This window comes from Cetorhinus maximus, chromosome 25, assembly GCF_964194155.1.
Source record: "Cetorhinus maximus chromosome 25, sCetMax3.hap1.1, whole genome shotgun sequence".
Lineage (NCBI taxonomy): Eukaryota > Metazoa > Chordata > Chondrichthyes > Lamniformes > Cetorhinidae > Cetorhinus > Cetorhinus maximus.
This window is the reverse complement of record NC_135903.1, coordinates 12,901,999-12,922,557: the sequence shown is the minus strand read 5'-3', so window position 1 is coordinate 12,922,557 and position 20,559 is coordinate 12,901,999. Positions and strand designations below refer to the sequence as shown.

The 20,559-nt window shown below is 43.5% G+C and overlaps 2 protein-coding genes across 3 annotated transcripts in view; both read right to left on the bottom strand.

The window, feature by feature from the left end:
- The window catches only part of LOC144667908 (keratin, type I cytoskeletal 19-like), a 189,891-nt gene that overhangs the window by 61,718 nt on the left and 107,614 nt on the right, over positions 1-20,559 (bottom strand). The window lies entirely within an intron of this gene.
- smarce1 (SWI/SNF related BAF chromatin remodeling complex subunit E1) overlaps positions 1-20,559 on the bottom strand; it is a 52,717-nt gene that overhangs the window by 2,580 nt on the left and 29,578 nt on the right. For both annotated transcript variants that reach the window (XM_078529502.1, XM_078529501.1), the window contains exons 9-11: positions 11,407-11,579; positions 9,247-9,348; positions 7,578-7,779 (exon numbers count right to left, since the gene is read on the bottom strand). In XM_078529502.1, coding sequence (XP_078385628.1) covers positions 7,578-7,779; positions 9,247-9,348; positions 11,407-11,579 — 477 coding nt within the window. The remainder of the gene's footprint in view (positions 1-7,577; positions 7,780-9,246; positions 9,349-11,406; positions 11,580-20,559) is intronic.

The window sequence follows — 20,559 nt, the reverse complement described above, 5'->3', positions numbered from 1 at the left end:
TGCTAAGACTTGTCTGGGTGTAGAAGAGATAACTCTGGTTGGGTTGGAGAGAATAACCAAAATTAAAAGTTAACAGAATTGGCAGATAAGTTACAACTGAAGTTACCTGCGGGGGCTAGGAAATTTGATATAGTTAAAAATATAGCACAGCATCTACAGTTGGAAGTGAAACCTGACACTGGTGAGTCACAGCTGGAGGTAGTGAGACTTCAGTTGCAAATGAAAAAGCTTGAATTAGAAATAAAGGACAGAGAAATGGCTTTTAAAAAGGAATTAGAAATTGCGAAGATGGGGGAGGAAAGAGAGAGAGAGAGAGAGAGAGAGAGAAAGAGAATTCCAACTGTAAATGTTGGCTGTTAGAAAAGAGATGTCAGTAGGTGAGGAAGGCTTTGTCTCCAGATTAGAATACAGTGGGGATATGTTTAAATTTGTACAAGCTCTTCCAATGTTTGAGGAAACAGATATTGAAGCATTTTTTACTTCATTCGAGAAGCTAGCAAAACAGATGAAATGGCCACAGGAAAACTGGACGTTATTATTACAGTCTAAGTTATTAGGTAGGGGGCTTGAGGTATATGCTTCGCTTTCAGAAGAAATGTCAGTGAATTATGATTTGGTTAAAAAACCTATTTTGAGTGCATACAAGTTGATTCCTGAAGGATACAGGCAGAAATTTAGGAATATGAGAACACAGCCTAAGCAAACTTATACTGAGTTTGAAAGAATAAAACAAACGGGTGGATACAGGCGTTAAAAATAGAGACAACATATGCAGCTCTTAGGAAAGTCATGCTTTTGGAAGAATTTAAAGATTCAATCCCTTCAGTAGTGATAACTCATGTGGAGGAACAGAAAGTTGATTCTGTAAGACAAGCAGCAGAGATAGCTGATGATTATGAGTCAGTTCATTTTTTCAGTCACCCTTTCAAATTAGAAAAGGATAAAAAGTGGGAAGGTGAAAGGAAGGCAGATGGTCAGGGAAGAGGAGGAGTAGCTGGAAGTCCCCAGGAAGTTTTTTCTCAGAACAAAAAGCAAGATGTTGAAAGCAGAAGTGGCATTCGAAAATTGAGGTGCGTTCATTGTAATAAAGTGGGGCACACAAAGTCAGTGTGTTGGAGGTTGCAGGAAAAATCTGTAGGAATTATTAGGGTACAGAAAAGCTCTGGAAGTAAAAGTACTGCGGGTCCTGAGATTCAGGCACAGGAGAAATTAATGGTTTGTGTACAGGTAAAACAGGGAGAATCAGTGAAAGGTAAAGAAGTGAGAAAATGTTCACAGTTTACTCAAAAGAATTCTGAGGAGCAGGTGGCAGAGACGTTTAAAGAAGGGAAAGTCTTTCCATGTGTACAGGGTGGAGTGTGTAAAGATGGTAAAAAATTAAGAGACACAGGAGCTAATCAATCTTTAATATTGTGGGATACTGATATTTGTTGTTAAGAGGGAGTGTTGCAGGAGAAGGTAATAATAAGTGGGGTTTACGGAGATGCTAAATCTATTCTGTTGTGGAAGGTAAATTTAAAGGGCAAGTGGAAGAATGGTGAAGTTATAGTTGGAGTGGTGGGAAAATTGCCTGTTGCAGGGGTTTAATTTATTCTGGTTAATGATATAACTGGATCGCAAATGTGGGTGATGCCTATGTAGTTGAGCAGCCTGTAGAAGTATTTTCAACAGAAATGCTACAGAAGGAACATTCTGGATTGTTTCCTGATTGATCTTGTTATAAGACAAAGGCCCATCGGGAAGAACAAAATAAACAAGATAAGCAGGCAGTACACAGGCAAGAAGAAGGTGTCGAAATCCAATTAGCTGGCATTATATTTGATAACATTGTTCGGGAGGAAGGAATGCAGAACAGTTCAGTTGAAGTGTTTAACTCAAAGAGGTTAGTGGAGTTACAGAAAAATGATTTGCAATTAAAACAGTTATATCAGAAAGCTTATTCAGAAACCAAAGCAAAATGCATTACAGTATATTATCTTCGAGGGGATATATTAATGAGAAAATGGCAATCGGATTATGTCTCAGCAAATGAAAGCTGGAGGGAGGTGCATCAGATTGTTATCCCATTAGGTTATAGAAATGAGATTCTGAGGATTGCTCATGAAATTCCAATGGGGGGGACATTTAGGAATTAGGAAAACACAGGAAAAAGATACAGAGGCATTTTATTTGGCCAGAATTACATAGGGATGTGGTCAAATTCTGTAGAACCTGTCATATATGTCAAGTAACAGGAAAAGCACAAGCAGTGATTAAGCCGGCGCATTTAATTCCAATACCAGCATTTGAAGAACCTTTTACCAGGGTCATGATCGATTGTGTAAGACCCCTCCCTAAGACTAAAAGTGGAAATCAGTATTTATTAACAATAATGGATGTCTCTACTAGGTTTCCTGAAGCGATACCTTTAAGAAATATTACAACTAAAAAGATTGTGGAGGAGTTAATTAAATTTTTTACAAAATATGGTTTACCTAAAGAAATACAATCAGATCAGGGGTCAAATTTCATATCACAGCAAGTGATGAAAGTGAAAGCAGTTAAGACGACTAAAATTCGCAGCTTTGTTTCTGGAGAGAAAGTGTTAGTTTTGTTACCAGTGCTAGGGGATTCATTCAATGCAAGATTTAGTGGGCCTTACAGGATTGAAAAGAAATTGAGTGAAGTAAATTATTTAATAAATACTCCAGGTAGAAAAAAGAAGCAGAGGGTGTGTCATGTAAATAGGCTTAAAAAGTACTTTTGACAGGGAAGGGGAACAAAAAGAGGTGTTAGCGATGGTGGATGATGAGAAAGAGGTAGAAGTGCAGGTTCTGAAATTGATTTTCCTCCAATCAAATTGGATAATGAGGGGGGTGCTTGAAAATTTAAATGAAATATTGAGTTACCTTCCAAGCAAGGGTCAAAGTGATTTGGAAAAGTTATTGCAGTCACACAAACCTATTTGTGGAAATAAGTTGGAAAAGACACATTTAGCTTTACATGATGTGTGTATAGAAATATCTTCAGTGAGGCAACAGCCTTATAGATTAAATCCTGCAAAGTTATCACAAGTAGAAAAAGAAATTGATTTCATGCTTCAAAATGATATCATTGAGTCTAGTTGCAGTAACTGGAGTTCGTCTGTTGTACTGGTACCGAAACCGGGTGGAACACAAAGACTGTTCGAAAGGTGAATGCAGTGACAAAAGCGGATTCATATTCCATACCATGGCTGGAGGATTGCAATGAGAAAGTGGGACAATCGAAATTTATCACAAAGATTGACTCGCTAAAAGGATATTGGCAGGTATCATTGTCAGAGAGAGCAAAGGGGATATCAGCTTTCATAACGCCAAGTGGACTATACCAATTTAAAGTCATGCCAGTCACAATTTCCTTCCTCTTTGATTTGTTCCTTTGATGTTGTCCCTATTTATTTCTGCTCCGTCCTGTTCATATTTCTATTTCAAGCACTTCTGGCCACTGTGACCACCTGTGATCTTTCCATAAGAGTTTACAGGACTGAAAGAAGGCATTTGGCTGATTGTGTTGATGGTGGTTCTTTGCTACAAAATTAATCTAACTTGATGCTCGATTTATAAAATTACAACATTGACAGGGTGACTAGACATTCCGGTTCCGCCAGTCCAGTCCCAGTTTTTCATTACGTCCTGACAATTTCCTAAAAATAGTTCAAATGTCCCGGCTTTCACTTTTCCCTTTATCACCAAATATAAACTCAACTTGGGGGCGGGGGGGGGATCTGTGAAATTTCATCCTTCTTCCCGTAAACACTCTTCAGATCGCATTGTATGCACTTGAGCTGTATTCGCACACCCCACCACCACCCCACTCCCCCTATTGCTGCCTTGGCATCTCCAAGGGAGTCATCACTATCTTTTTGGTGCCAACGGCTCCACTGCTAATGATGCCTTTTGAACAATCTATGGAATACGGTTGCCAACTCTGGCTGGACATATTCCATCACATGACCTCCCACCTTCAACAGCCCCTTCCCTAGACTCCTGCCACTGGTCACCCAATCAGCACAGAGCCCTGCCTACCCAATCAGCACAGAGCCCTGCCTACCCAATCAGCACAGAGCCCTGCCTACCCAATCAGCACAGAGCCCTGCCTACCCAATCAGCACAGAGCCCTGCCTACCCAATCAGCACAGAGCCCTGCCTACCCAATCAGCACAGAGCCCTGCCTACCCAATCAGCACAGAGCCCTGCCTACCCAATCAGCACAGAGCCCTGCCTACCCAATCAGCACAGAGCCCTGCCTACCCAATCAGCACAGAGCCCTGCCTACCCAATCAGCACAGAGCCCTGCCTACCCAATCAGCACAGAGCCCTGCCTACCCAATCAGCACAGAGCCCTGCCTACCCAATCAGCACAGAGCCCTGCCTACCCAAGGCTTTTCATTGTGTCCCAGTTTTGACTTCTGAAAATCTGGTCACCCGAAACATCGAAAAGTACAAGTGCTGATTCAGGCTTGAAAACTAGTTGGTTAGTGGTTAATGTGGAATTTCCTTTCAGCCTGAAGAGATTAAAGATAACACCTGTGAAAACAACATTCAAGATAATCACTGAAGTATTCAGATACATTTCAATAGGTATTCAAGACAGTCAAACAAGTAAATCACCCTTTTCATGAAGAACAAGACTGCCAGAAGCAAATAGCTGCACCTGAAAGTGGTGTCTCCAGATGCATGCAAAATGCCATCAAGCAACTACAACCACACCCAATAACTGGAGTCAGCCAACCTACATAGCACAGACTGTGCTGAGGTTCTACCTGTCCCCGGTGTTGCGAAGGATGGGTCTGGCCACGCTGCCGCGGAACGCTCCAAGTAGTTGGACCGTGCCGTACCACCTGTCCCTCGTGGAAAAATTTATGCAGAAAAACACCTTTGACCACAAGTCCATCAGGCAGTGGTCAGCACGTAACGTCCTAGAGGCCCTGAGGGAAAAGGAGAGGGTGGACCCTGTGGGATGGTTCCCCGAGCAGATTGTCAAAGTCATTTGGCAGAATGCCTCATCGCCAGAACTTTCCAACAAACACCAAGACGTGGCTTGGCTGGTGGTGAGAAAGGCCCTCCCCGTCAGATCCTTCCTACACGCCAGGAGTCTCACCCCCTCTGCACGTTGCCCTCGAGGTGGCTGTGGTGGGGAAGAGACCGTTGTTCACCTCCTTGTGGATTGTGCCTTTGCAAAGAAAGTCTGGAGAGAGACGCAGTGGTTGCTGTCGAGGTTCACCCCGAGCAGTTCTGTGACACAGGACTCTGTGCTCTACGGGCTGTTCCCAGGGACACACACCGAGACAAACATCAACTGCAGCTGGAGGATCATCAACTCGGTGAAAGACGCGCTTTGGTCTGCCCGAAACTTGTTGGTCTTCCAGCACAAAGAGTTGTCCCCGACCGATTGTTGCGGACTGGCACAATCCAAAGTCCAGGACTACGTGCTGAGGGACGCACTAAAGCTTGGGGCAGCTGCCGCAAAGGCGCAATGGGGAAGGGTCGCTGTCTAAGACCTTTCTGCCACAGCGCACCGAGACTGGGAACTGTTTAGAGCCCCTCGGGCTGTACAGTTCAAAATGAAAGGCTGTAAATGATTGTAATATTGTTTGTACTGATGCACCTGGTGAACCATTTTGTAAAAGTTTAACCTGGATTGTACCCTTGTAATGGTGTTTTTGAAATGGTTTGGGGTGAAGATATTTTATGAATAAAGTATATTTTTGCAAAAAAAAAGAGACTGGGAGTGAGGCGGTGATCAGCACCCCATCCCATCCCATCCCAACCCCGTCTCCAACTAGGAACTGGGCATCAGATGATCCGTATGTAGCACACCCGATAGACCAAAGGTCAGAGAAAAAGTTTTTGTGCACCTGTTTCTGTAATATACAGAAATAAAAATGGATAACATGTTAACACGGAATAAAAGGCTGCATGTTTGGGAGAAAAATGCAAAAACTATACACAGAGAACTGCAACAGAATGCTATGAAGCAATTTATAGGGCTGAATTTTGCTGTCAGCGAGCGGGGGTGGGCGGGGCCCTCTCGCTGACACGTAAAATGACGCGGGATGTTGTCGGGTGGAACCCCCGACATCATCCCACCCCATTTAGTTTTTCAGGAAGGTGGGCCCGCAGCAAAATCAGCTGCGGCACCGCTGAACTGTCAATGGTCAATTGAGGCCATTCACAGGATCATTGAAACAATTAAAAGGACCTGACTATCCAACCTGAAGGTTGGTGGGCAGGCCAGGAGCCCCAGTGGGGAATAGAAAAAACATGAAACCTCATCCAGCGGCGGGATGAGGTTTCATGCAGGGTTTAAAAATTTTAATAAAGTTTTAGTGTAAATTATGAACATGTCCCATCTCATGTGACATTGTCACATGAAGGGGACATGTTAAGGATTTTCTTTTCTATTTTTAACGTTTTTAAAGCTGTCAGCGATCTCCCTGAGGCAGCGCTTAGCCACAGGGAGATGTGCGCACTTTCGTGTGCATGCGTGAAAGAGCGCGCTCTCGCTTTTGGGGAACCCGCCCACCCCCGCCCGCACAGGGAGCGCATAGTGTTTCCCAGCGGACATCACGCTGGGTGGGCCTTCATTGGCTCGCCCACGTAAAATGGCGGCGGGACCCGCTTCTCCATCGGGGATCGGCTCCTCGCCCGCCGGAGATTGGGTCGGGCCCGCCCGCCCAACAGGCAGAAAATTCTGCCCACAGAGCATAGGCAAAACTGAAACAATGCATGCAATTATTGAAGTTAAAGTTTTGGACCCTGATATTGGAAGGTAGGTACAGCCAGGTTATGGAGAAAGCATACTACTGATTTAAAAGCAATATACTGCGGATGCTGGAAATCCAAAACAAGAACAAAAATTGCTGGAAAAACTCAGCAGGTCTGACAGCATCTGTGGAGAGGAAGACAGAGTTAACGTTTCGAGTCCATATGACTCTTCTTCATTCTGAATTGGGCTGTGCCCAATTTTTCCTGTCCCCTGATAGAAAAAGTACAGTCTTGATTTATATACCATCAAGCACATAAATGGAGAGTGCCTGCTCAATACTCAATGCTCCAAGTAACCATACAAGACGGCTGCTAAAAAAAAGTTCACAGCTGTTCCACTGACATTATTCTTATAATACAGCAGTTTTGATATCAGCTACACACCACCTTAAACATTCACACCCTTCCCCAGCAATGCAGCATGGCTGCAACGTGTACTATCTACAGGACGCACTGTAGTGCACTGTAGCAACATGCCCAGACCTCGTCAACACATCACCAGCAGCTAGAAGGAAAGGGCAGCAGGTTCATGGAGAACACTACCACACCAACTCAACTTGGACATATATGGCTGATCTTTCATCCTTGCTTGTTCAAAATCCTGCAATTCCCCATTTAACAGCATGATGGGAGAACCCTCACCACACAGCCTGCAGTGGTTCAAAATGGTCTTCTCAAGGGTGACTAGGGATGGACAATAAACATCGGCCTTGCTAGTGATGCCCAGGTCTTAATGAATTTTAGAAAAAGAAACACTGACGCAACATTGCAGCCCGCTCATTCTGTTACCTGTGTCCATTGGGGTCTCCTCCACTTTGGACTCATCAGCCTCACTGCTGCTTGGGGGTTCCTCGGGTATATTACTCTGGGGCTGTTCTACATGGTCGGCCTCCTTTTCTCGCTCTTCCTGACGCTTGCGGGCCTGCTCTTCAGCCTGAGCAATTTCAGCTGCAATTTTCTCCATGTCAACCTCCACCTTCAAATTGCACAACTAAATAAAGCAAGGGGAGGTGAAAACAAAAAGCTGCGAAAACCCAAAGATATCAACATCATCCAGTTTTTGAGAAAACACCAAATAAGCAAATATTTTCAACAACAACTTGCATTTATATAATATCTTCAATATAGCAAAGCATCTGAAGATGCTTTTATCAGACAAAATTCGACACCGAGACACAGATATTACAACAGATGACCAATAGTTTTGGCCAAGTAGATTGGTTTTAAGGAGCAACTTAAAAGGAGAGAGGGTTGAAGTGGGTTAGAGAGGAAATTCCAGAGCTTAGGCCTTATGTGGCTCAAGACACAGCCGCCAGTAGAAGGGCAAAGGAAATCAGGGATGCACAAGGGACCAGAATTGGAGGATTCCACGTAACTGCACAAGTCTTTTTATGCCGTGTGTGGAGTACATGCTTGATTTTGCAGGTTATGGGTTTGCAGTTTCCCAGTAACTTGACAGACACAACCTGCCTCAAAAGAAGTCAGGGTCAAAGACAATACCTCAGTACTCAGCAGGATGAGAAAGAATCTTCAGGCTCGAGGAAGCAAGTGGCCTAACTCCTGATCCTAATGGCAGAAGCATTGCCAGCCAAGAGCAAAAACCCAACTAAAGTGACAGATGCATCTGAACACAATGTTCTTGCAAGGGAGAATTATAAAAGTCCATTTTCTTGCGGATTTTCACGAAGTACCAAAGGTACAAAACAACAAAGGAAAACTAAAGTACCTGAGGGGAAAAGAACGAAAGAAAATTAAAATGAAAGATTGCCAAGACAGCAGGCACAACATTGTTAGTGTTGTGTTGGGACATATAGCAGGATAGGCTCCAATAGCAATCTCTCCAATTCTTCTAGGATCTTTAATCTGCCACCTTCTCTTCTCTCCTGGAGATACTGATCCCTTGCGGGTGGAGGTGCCCTCTGATATCTTTCTCTAATGGTTACTAGTCATGTGCCAACGCCAACCAATGAACACCGGCACGTTATCAGTCCACTGAGGACATCATGGCACAGCCTGACTCTGTCTTTATCAAACATCTGTCACGTGCATGAGCACCAATCAATTTTCCCTTTTCTAGCCTGAAGGCGATTCAGTGTCCTAACTGGTGACCCAGCGAAGGTTAGCTAAGTCAGGACACCAAGCTGTGACATAGGTCATGTAGGGATAGTTTGTTCATGCAACAACTTGCTCAGGTGCAAAGTTTGCTTCAGTGAATGTAACACTGAAGAATATTAAACCTCAGGGTATATGAGCTTTGCATAAGGTAAACTAATATACACAAAATACTAAAGGGTTTCCTTGGCTAATCATAACTTGGTTTTCCAGTTGTCAACATTTACACTAGTTCAACACTGACAGGTGAGCAGTGGAGTTAACATCACCAGAAAATCTAAGGTTTATGCAAAGAACATTTTAGTTATTGGATAGGTACCCAACCCAAAAACAAATTTATCCTTACCCGCTTTAGCTCATTATTAAACAACTCTGTAGTTTCGAGAAATTTCCTTTTCTTGTCTTGATGGCGTTCCTCGATCTGAAGGAGCTCGGCTTCCAATTTCCGCTAAAGAAAAACGTATTTTAAGATTATATTTGGAGACTAACTAAATGTTCAATTATGTGACTGAAAATGAAGAAAGTATTTAGGAATATGAAGACTCATCTCCAAACTTATTTAAAAGTTGTATTTTTCCTGATTTGCTTTGCATTGTTGAAAACTCACTCTTAGGAAAAATAACAAATACTTCAGTTAACTAATGCTGTTTATCATTGTTGTGGGTGCAGATCACACTCCAGGGACTTGAACACAAAAACTGAGGCTCCAATGCAGTACCAAGGGAGTGCTGCATTGTCGAGGGTGTCATCTCTCTGACAAGATGTTAAATCGAACCCCCGACTCTCTCAGATGGACGTAAAAGATCCCATGGCAGTATTTCAAAGAACAGCTGGGAAGTTATCACCAGTGTTCTGGCCAACATTTATCCCTCAGACGACATCATTTTAAAATAAAATAATCACTCTGCTGTTTGTGGGAGTTTGCTGTGTATAAATTAGCTGCACATTTCCTGAATTACAATAGTGACTACACATTAAAAAGTACTTATTATGGCTGTAAAGTGCTTTGGGTTGCCCTTAGATTACAAAAACTCCTATAGAAATGTATGTTTTAGGAGTTTAAAAAAATTGCAGAAATTATTAGGGGCTGTAGAGACTCGGTTTATTCAACAGGGAAGGGTTAAGAATAAACTGACCTGGCTATCGCTCACAACCACACACCTATTAAGTCACCAATTTCAGTTATACATTTGTAATAGAAGAAAATGCATGAAAAAGAGGGACCCTTGGTACATATAAATCATTAGATGCATCATACAAAGCCAGGAACATCCCAGATTGCGCATAGTTAATAGATCTAAGTAAGGATGATGGTTGGAGTGCAACATTGACCTCCAAGCCACTGGGTTAGCGAGATACTGTGGTTGATGGGGGTGTGGGGCAATGGTACAGGTTTCAGCCACAGATTCTGCATGTGATTCCTAATGGAAACAAGCTCAGTTCAGATGCCTGAACCAGTTCATCGTCTAGACAATGTTATTTAGGAATATACATTCAGAATGGCCACTCGACTGGAGTATTCAGGTGCTGCTGTTACCTGTGGTTCCTGTACTCCAATGAGTGACTTCAGGAGAGGAAGTGATATAGAATATTGGCTTAAAGATTTTTTAAAAATGAAAATGAAGTGATTCATGCTGATGTATGGCTTCCAAAAATAACAGCAGCCTTCCAGAATCAAAGTTTCCATCTAATACATAGGAAAAAATTACTGAATTTTAAACTTACCTGGCCCACTGGGAATAAGGAGGTATGAAAGGCACAGACAACCCGCAAGTTGGGGTTCCCCTGCACAGTGAAATTTCAACGCAGGCCAGGGAGAAGGGAAGCCTGAAGGCTTGTGGGAAAGATCGAAGGGATCAGAAGGAAGTCGGTGATGGTGGAGTGGGTTAGGAAGGTAGGAGGGTGCTCCACCACTGGGGGCTGCCGCCTATCACTGGGGGTTGCTCAGGCACGTATGCTGGATACAGCTGTAGGTGAGAAGGCACTTATCTTCCTGGATTCCACAGCCCTCACCTTGGTTTACCTGCCAGGTTTCCTGAGGCTTGGGAAACCCAGCCTTTCACAGTTAAATTCAAAATGGAGAATAACAATGAGGCCTGCAACCTCACTCTCATATTTAAAGCGCCAACCTCCTCCTTGGAGCAGACTGACTGCCCACCTACTGTCCCATCTCCACTAAAGCCAGAAATGGATGGGTTGGAGGAGAGGGGAGGGGTTTGAGTCAGGATTTGTGTTTTTAACACTTTAACCTTCTACCAGACTAAATCTGCCTGGTTTCCATTAGTTGCAGTCTAGAACAAAGGGTCTACATACAAGAATAAAAGGAAGGGATTTAGTGCAGAGTACAAGAACAAAAACTTTCATTGACGAATTCCATTATAAAGTAGACACAGGAATTTATAAATGAGAAAAGTTGACAGGAGGTGCAGAGTGAGGCAAGATATCAACATATTAATTGGCAGTCAAAAGATAAAACGAACCCCATTTTGCGGCACTCACTACATACCTGATGAACCATCAGTGACTGCACCTGCCGTTTTAAAACCTGCATTCGTGCCGTTGTCACCACAGATCGGACATCTGGGACCACGCTCTCGCTCAGAATCTCACTAATCAAACGGTGGTTTCTCTGGAAACGTGCCGCAGAGATGTGCTTCATTGAAAAGCCATCGTCATAATCTGAGGGGATTGGGAAAGAAGAAGGTTAGCAGAATAGAAACTAGACTAATTAATTACGGAAAGTTTCTCAGTTCCTGACACAACTGAAGTTCAGATTTTTAAAAATTCTTTCATAGGATATGGGTGTCAGTGCCAAGGCCAGCATTTGTTGCCCGTCCCAAGTTGCCCCTGAACTGAGTGGCTTGCTCAGGCATTTCAGGGGACAGTTAAGGGTCAAGCACATTGCTGTGAGTCTGGAGTCACGTGTAGGCCAGACCGGGTAAGGACGGCAGATTTCCTTCTCTGAAGGACATAAGTGAACCAGATGAGTTTTTATGACAATCGATGATAGTCTCATGGTCACCATTACTGAGACTAGCGTTTAATTCCAGATTTTAGCATAGCTAATGCTAGGAAACAGAGATAGTTTAAGTAAGTTATATTGTGGGTGGGTGTTAGGAATGAGTTTTAGCTTTAATGTTTAAGTTTGATTTGTATTTCTGTGTCTGTGTGTTAAGAAAAGGTCAAATTTAGTTTTAGTTTCACTTTAAAAGGTGCCTGCATTTCTAATGAGAGTTTTACAACTGTTGCAGCTAAACAAAAGTAGAGAAACTGGGTTGTTGCCTAGCAACAGGGGTCCAGAGAGGCAGGTCCCTCCCACAGAGATACACAAAAAAACTAAAACACAGCACTTTTGAGGTCAATTTGAAGACAGCTGCTAAACAGAAGCCACCTAAAAGGGACAGATATCCAGTCCCAAGCTAAAATTGGTTCAAAGTAGCTGCCAGAGAGAGACTGCAGCAAAAGGGACAATAAAAAATCTCAAGCTAAAGAAAAGACTCCAAAATCTAGGGGAGTGGAACAGGAGAAGGTCCCAAGCAAGAAGGACCTACTAGTTAAAGGAAGGACAGGAACCTGCAAAAGGTCCTCTTAAGTGAAGTTAAGAGCGGAGGCAGAGAGAAAGGCTTCAAGCTTTAGATTTAAAGTGGCAGAAGCTGCAGAAAGCAGATTTAAAGCGAGAACAGTTTGCAAAAGGCCAGGAGGGCCAAAGAGACGGCTGAAGATCTGTAACTCTTTGCTATGGGCATGTGAAACAGTGGCGTACTGTTGACGGCTGAGTCAGTGAGAGAGTGTGCATGAAACACAGCTTGAATGCATGTAGTGACCCAGGGAAGAGGAACATGAGGAGCACAGTTCGAAACCCTGGGGATGAACCCTTGCAGAAGGCATCTGAGAGGAAGTGTTGGTTTGGGGGAAGATTCCAAGGCAAGATTAGAGAGCGGAGATTGGAAACCCTCATGTAAAACATGGAATGCAGTGAGACCGGTTGGGTCATGGTGTGACAAGTGTCTGGGGGGAGTTGGGGAGAGATCCATTGCAGCTGTCTGGGGTGGCATCTGTCACTTGGATTCAGAATGAGGTGTATGTGAACTGTGTACTTACTGTGGACATTAGAATATAAGATGGCTTTTGTAACTTGTGTTATCCTTACAAATCTGTATATATCTGTAAATGTATAGTTGTGAAGGAGTATTGTAATATAGTTCATCTTTTCTTGTTTAATAAATGTTTTATGCTTTTGTTAAAAGTTCATTAACTGACTCCAGTGACTCTGTTCAGTAGCCCCTCTCCACATATCTAAACAAACAAATAAAAGTTAGGATCTATCAAGCTGGGTTCCACCCTGGGATCAGGCTTGTCCAGGGGTAACTCCAGCTGGGGATCGTAACACTAACAGCAGTCATGCATATGGTGTAACACTAACAGCAGTCATGCATATGGTGTAACACTAACAGCAGTCATGCATATGGTATCTGTTATATATATATATATATATATATAGAAAACTTCAATCACTCTACTGCAGTGAATAGAAGCCATCAAGCATACAAAATACCAAAGGCCATTACACAGTTTCATACATCAGTTCAAGATATAATGCTGAATCTGATTTTATTCTTCTGCAAGTTACATCAAATGATTAGGTGCAATGAAGTAATTCCCAAAAAAAGCAAAATACTGCAGGTGCTGGCAATCTGATCAAGATTCTGGAAATACTCTACAGGTCAAGCAGTATCTGTGGAGAGAAAAACAAAGAGTTCTGACAAAAGGTCATTCACCAAAAACATTAAGTCTATTTTCTTCTCTCCAGATGCAGCTTGACTTGCTGAGTATTTTCAGAATTTTCTGAAGTGATTCCCTTGCTGTTCCTCCCCAGCCATCGCATTCCAATCCAGAAATATAGGTGCTGAGTTACTCCATGCCCTACCTCTGGTATTACTCTAGAAACATGCTACAGAGATTAATTTAAAGATCCCGTTAAGTGTATCTAGATAAAAAGAACATAGTTAAGAGTAACCAGTAAGGGCTGCAAAAGGGATGATATTGCTCAACAATTCAAAATAATTCTATGAGGTAACAGAAAAATGTAAATGGGGAAATGCAGTAGGTTGACTTTAGAACAGGTACTACATGGGAGATTACTAGAGAGATTTAAGGGGTGTGGAATTAGAGAGAATAGCAAGCTGCATTAAAATTGCTTTAAAAAAAAGTGTATGAGTTAATGATTTGGAAGTGGGTAATTGCAACCCACAGGGTTTAATTTTGGGGCCACTACTGTTCACTGTGTGCATCAATGATTTGGATATGGGGTTAAAGGGAATGGTGTCCAATTTGCAGATGATGCCAAAAATAGAGGTATAGTTAATTGTTTGGAAACCAAGGAAGCTGCAGGTGGTATTAATAAGATGGTGGAATGGGCTACACAGTGACAAATAAAATTCATTGTCAGAAGTGAGAGATAATTAATTTTGGTAAAAGAAAGTAACAGCAGTAATGATACTGTGAATGGAAGTAGGCTCAGGCTGTGGTAGAACAGAGCGATTTGGAGGAACAGGTTCCTAGGACGTTAAAGGTTGATAAGGCCTTAGAATAAAAACCTAATGGAATTCTCGGTTTTATCTCAAGAGATATTAAATATAAAAACCTATATGAGCCTAAATGAAACTCAATTAAATTACTTTGCTCAATATTTAGCTCCATACTATAGGAAGGCTATTGAAGTTATAGAATGTTTAATTGCAGATTCACTAGTATCTTGATTCACTTCCTACCCTGACTTCGTTCTCTCTCCCCTTCTCCAGTCTCTTCCCACCTACATCCGTGATTCCTCTATTCCTACGTCATATCAACAATTTCCAGTTCCCTGGCCCTAACCACCTCCTCTTCACCATGGATGTCCAATCCCTCTACACCTCCATTCCCCACCGGGATGGTCTGAGAGCTCTCCACTTCTTCCTTGAACAGAGGCCCAAACAATCCCCATCCACCACCACTCTCCTCCGTCTGGCTGAACTTGTTCCCTCACTGAACAATTTCTCCTTAAACTTGTCTCACTTCCTCCAAATAAAAGGTGCGGCTATGGGTACCTGCATGGGCCCCAGTTATGCCTGTCTCTTTATGGGGCATGTGGAACATTCCTTGTTCCAGTCCTACTCAGGCCCCCTCCCATAACTCTTTTCTTCAGTACATCGATGACTGCTTCGGTGCTGCTTCATGCTCTCGTCCGGACCTGGAAAAATTTATCAATTTTGCTTCCAATTTCCACCCCTCCATCACCTTCACATGGTCCATCTCTGACACTTCCCTTCCCTTCCCTGACCTCTCTGTCTCCATTTCTGGTGATAGACCGTCCACCAATATTCACTACAAGCCCACCAGCGCCCACAGCTACCTCGACTACAGCTCCTCATATCCTGCTTCCTGTAAGGACTCCATCCCATTCTCTCAGTTCCTTCGCCTCCGTTGCATCTGTTCTGAAGATGCCACATTCCAAAACAGCACATCTGACATGTCTTTCTTCACCGAAGTTTCCCACCCACTGTGGTTGACAGAGCCCTCAACCATGTCCGACCCATCTCCCGTGCCTCTGCCCTCACACTTTCCCCTCTCCCAGAACCATCAAAGGGTCTCCCTTGTCCTCACTTTTCAACCAACCAGCCTCCACATTGAAAGAATCATCCTCCGCCATTTCCGCCAACTTCAGCATGATGCCACCACAAAACACATCTTCCCTACACCCTGTCAGCATTCCTTAGGGACTGTTCCCTCCGGGACATCCTGGTCCACTCCTCCATCACCTCATCTCCCTCCCACGGCACCTTCCCATGAAATCGCAGAAGGTGCAACGTCTGCCCCTTTACCTCCTCCCTCCCTCCTGACTGTCCAAGGGCCCAAACACTCCTTTCAGGTGAAGCAGACCAGGGTGGCCGCTTTGCAGAGCACTTTCGGTCTGTCCACAAGCATGACCCAGGCCTTCCTGTCGCTTGCCATTTCAACACACCATTTTGCTCTCATGCACACATGTCCGACCTTGGCCTGCTGCAATGATCCAGTGAAGCTCAACGCAAAATGGAGGGACAGCACCTCATCTTCCGATTAGGCACTTTACAGGCTTCCGGACTTAACATTGAGTTCAACAACTTCAGACCATGAACTCTCTCCCCGATCCTCACCCATTTTTTTATCCCCTTTTTTCCCAATATTCATTTCTTAACTTTTAGTTTTTCATTTTTAAATTTTTATCTTTTATCCACTTATTTTTATTTTTCATTTTTATTTATTATTTTATCCCCACCTTTTATCCTATTTTCAATCTTTTTTCCCACCACCCCCACCTCACCACCACAAGGGCTGTCTTTCACTTGTTCATGTTGTTCTTTCCAGAGCGCTTACCCTTGTCCTGCTATTACCACATTCTGCTTTTTATCCTTAATGCCACCATCACCAACTCCTTTAGCCAGTACCACTACCATTAACACCCCTTTGACCTTTTGTCCATGGCATCTCTGCAATCTCTCCTTTGCCTCCACCTATCACTGGCCTTCTATCCAGTTTCACCTGCTCCTCTTCCCCTTAAACAGTATAAATTTCATTACATTTTTACTTCTCTTTAGCTCTGAAGAAGGGTCATAAGGACTCGAAACATTAACTCTGTGTTTTCTCTCTCCGCAGATGCTGTCAGACCTGCTGAGTTTTTCCAGCATTTTCTGTTTTTGTTTCAGATTTCCAGCATCCGCAGTATTTCGCTTTTATTTCACTGGTATTCCGCCTGGTATAAGATACACATAGAGAAAGACTTGGAAAATAGAACAACACACATTACAGAACAATATGACAGAAATATTTAAAACTACCAAAGAATTGGACTGTGTAGACAGGGGCCAAGAATGAGCGGCCACAGATACAAAGATTAAACATGAGAGATTTAGAACGGAGCGCAACAGCAAATTCTCCTCAAGAGGATAAGCAGAAACTGAATCGACATTAACGATTAGATTTGGTTGATGAAGGAAAAGTGGAACAGGGCAAGATGGTGTGATGAGCTACTCAGTCACATGGAAGGTAAACGCAGCATGTATGGAACAGGCAGGCCGGAATTTAATGCCCTCCCTTGTGGCAAGTTAGGAATCGAGGAGGCATTTAATCAAACGAGTGTGTGGCGGGTGGGGACCCTGCCACCTTCCCGCCCCCACCCTAATTAAGTCAGTGGCAGGACGGCTGTGGATGACCTTCTCACCCTGCTGCCAATTGAGGCCGAGTGGGTATTTAATGGTATTAACTCTGGTGGGTGAGGGGCTGGCCATGTCAGGAGTACGACAAGCAAATCCTGTCAGGGTTGTTTGTGGACTCCCGGTGGGTCTTTCATTCAAAGGCACGCAATGCCTAATCGAGGGGCCTGGTCTTAACGGGGTTGGGGCTCGCTGAGAGCACCACCCAACCCTTCCCCCATCCCTTGCTGCCGACACCCTCCAATTCTATAACTCACCTGTGCCTGGGTCCAGGGTGATCCCAGCCTTGAGTGAGTGTCGTACCAGCAGCAGCCACTGCCTCACAGAGTCTTTGATCCCAGAGAAGGCCATAAGGCATAGGAGCAGAAGTAGGCCATTCGGCCCATCGAGTCTGCTCTGCCATTCAATGAGTTCATGGCTGATCTGATGATCCTCACCTCCATTTTTCTGTCTTTTCCCCATAACCCTTGATTCCCTTACTGATTAATAATCTGTCTATCTCAGCCTTGAATATACTTAATGATCCAGTCTCTACAGCCCTCTGCAATAAAGAATTCCACAGATTCACTACCCTGAAGGAAGAAATTCCTCCTCATCTCTGTCTTAAAAGGGCCATCCCTTCCTCTGAGATTATGCCCTCTGGTCCTAGACTCTCTCACAAGGGGAAACAACCTCTCAGCATCCACCCTGTCAAGCCCCCTAAGAACCTTGTATGTTTCAATAAGGTCGCCTCTCATTCTTCTAAACTCCAATGAGTACAGGCCCAACCTACTCAACCTCTCCTCATAAGAAAACCTCTCCATACCCAGGATCAACCTGGTGAACCTTCTCTGGACTGCCTCCAATGCCAGTATATCTTTCCTGGGAAGGGAAGGCCCGCCACTGCCCAGTTAAGTGCCTGACTGGCACTTAATACAGCGTGCCTTCCTGAAAAGAGGTGACAAAGGATCTCAAGCTCTCCAGACGGCAGATGAGATATCTCTAACCTCCATTAAATCTAGCCTGGGTCTTAGAGCACAGGAGATCATTCAGCGTGCCTGTGCCAATTCATTGAATGAGCAACCCCAATTAGTCCCACCACCCTGCATTTTCCCCACAGCTCTGCAAAGCATTCCTTTTCCAGTACTTAGCCAATTCCCTTGAATATTGAATCTGCTTCCACCACCCTTTCAGGCAGCTCATTCCAGGTCACAACAACTATTGTAAAAAAAAATTCTCATCTCCCCCCCATTCTTTTGCCAATTACCTTAAATCTGTAGCATCAGTAGTATCATTTCTCCCTGACAAACCCCACCCAGCACAGACCAAGTGCTGTTGAATGAGACTGAACAAAATAGTAAACGTGAAAAAGAAATGAAAACATTAATGATTTTCTTAAAATGTATGGGCAATGTATTAAAATTCTATTTTTTCCTTCTAGATTCTAACATACAATCCACAATCATGCACTACAGCATTTGAAAATACAAAACACACAGCTATCAGAATGCATATTAGTCCTGATCTTAACCAGGGGCAAGGGGAATCCACAGGAAAGGTCCACGGAGGTTTTGGGTTTTGGGGGTTTTGGGTAGTGAGGGGCTCTGGATGTAAACATGATTTGGGGTGGGCGGGGGGGGAGAGACGGAAAATTTGAGATAGGAGGTGCTTTGTGCTTTCCTCATGGGGTCCAGAGCAACATTCCTGCTGCTCCTGTCCCACAAAGAATTTGTAATCAAAATTAAATTGATGTACCATCTCAGCTCTCTTCCCATTCTGCTGCTCATCGGCATGACTGGTGATCCTGATGGAGGGAGGGAGGGAGGGTGGGGGGGGTTTATATCCACACATCTAAAATGACACAATCTCAATATTGTCACCAGATTCTGGTTTATCCTTTTTAATGAGGCTTCATACTCAAAACGTTAGAGTTAAATTAGAAATGGCAAGAGTACGTTGCCAAACTGAAGTCCAGGACCCTGCCTCCATTTTAAACACCCAACCCCCCCGCACCACCCCCTACTGTGCGCATCCCTTTCTTGACAGGTTATATAGGCTTAAAATCAATCCCATTCTGGTTCTCTCATTTACAGTAAGTTTTCAGACGGTGACCAAATATAGCACTTGTTACTATCTGATAGCACCTTCTATACTGGAGATTGTGCATGATTGGTGTGATGTATAAAAAGGCCCTGAGATAGGGAGGGACAGTCAAGGAAGTCAAATGCTTCTTTGTGAAAAACAATTAGCCGCTGACAGTGTACCATGCAAGATTGACAAATTCCACTGACAGGAACAAATCTGAAAATACTATAACAAACAAACAAGTACAAATGGGGCAGATAGGATTCTCCTGAACCAAGGACATGAACAGGTCTGAGAATTACCAAGACATTTGCTACACAGAGTTAGCAAGATAAACTTTAAAAATCCTCTGGTTCCAAACCTTTGCTTTGGGTGGGAAACTAAGTACATACTTGATATATAAATGGAGTTCTTCAAGGAAGTGGTAGAGTAATATGATACAAGCTTATCTCTGTTGTTCCAGATGAACATGATTGAGAAAAATAACCCTAAGGCATATGTCAATCATGTACTGAGCCTACTACCATCAGATGACCAAATAATCAAAGAAATGTTTTAGCTAGTCCAAACAAAGCCATGCGAAGTTGCAGAAGCATTGAATAGAATTATTTGGCAAAATTTCGGATTGGATATAAACTGAAGTCACCTTCACGCACCTTTTAGTAGTGAGTTCAGGAATGTTTAAAGTGCAGAAATCTGCTTTCACATCTAAATAGTGAATGGTGCGTAGCACAGGAACTAAACAAATAAGAGTTTTTTCCAGAGGCAGGGGAAGAGAAAAAAATATTTAGGAACCTGAAAACTTAATATTTACCTGAAACAGTACCATATCACACAACAGGATTCAAAGTGGCAGACAGAGTAATGCAAGGAGGCCTGGCCTGCCAAAGTCCCAGCCCCTCCCCATCTCTGAAAGTTCTTCCCAAGTTATGGCTCTGTTCCCAGCTGCTGCGCATTACACCTGCTACATCAAGGCCATTTCTTCAGCTGTTTAGGCCATATACTCTGGCATTCCCTCCCTCTGTTGTTCCACTACCCACCTTCGACCCAGCCTTGTAGCACCTTTAACATAGTAAAACATTCCAAAGTGCTTAAATCCCAACTGTTTTGAGGCATGCCTGAGCGAGGACCCCCGTCCAAGCTGCCAAAAATGATTGTAAACCACTCTGGTCAGGGACCAAGTCTGGGATCTTTCTGGTCCAAAAACCTCAGTTTCAAACCATATGCTGCACCAACAACCCATCAGGTTACCAGATAACCGTCAAAGGAATTTTTAGCAACGCTTTGCCTGGACTAGTTATGTTGCAGAAGCATTGAATAGCATTTGTACCAAGCAACAGAAATAACATTAGTAGCTGAACAAGGAT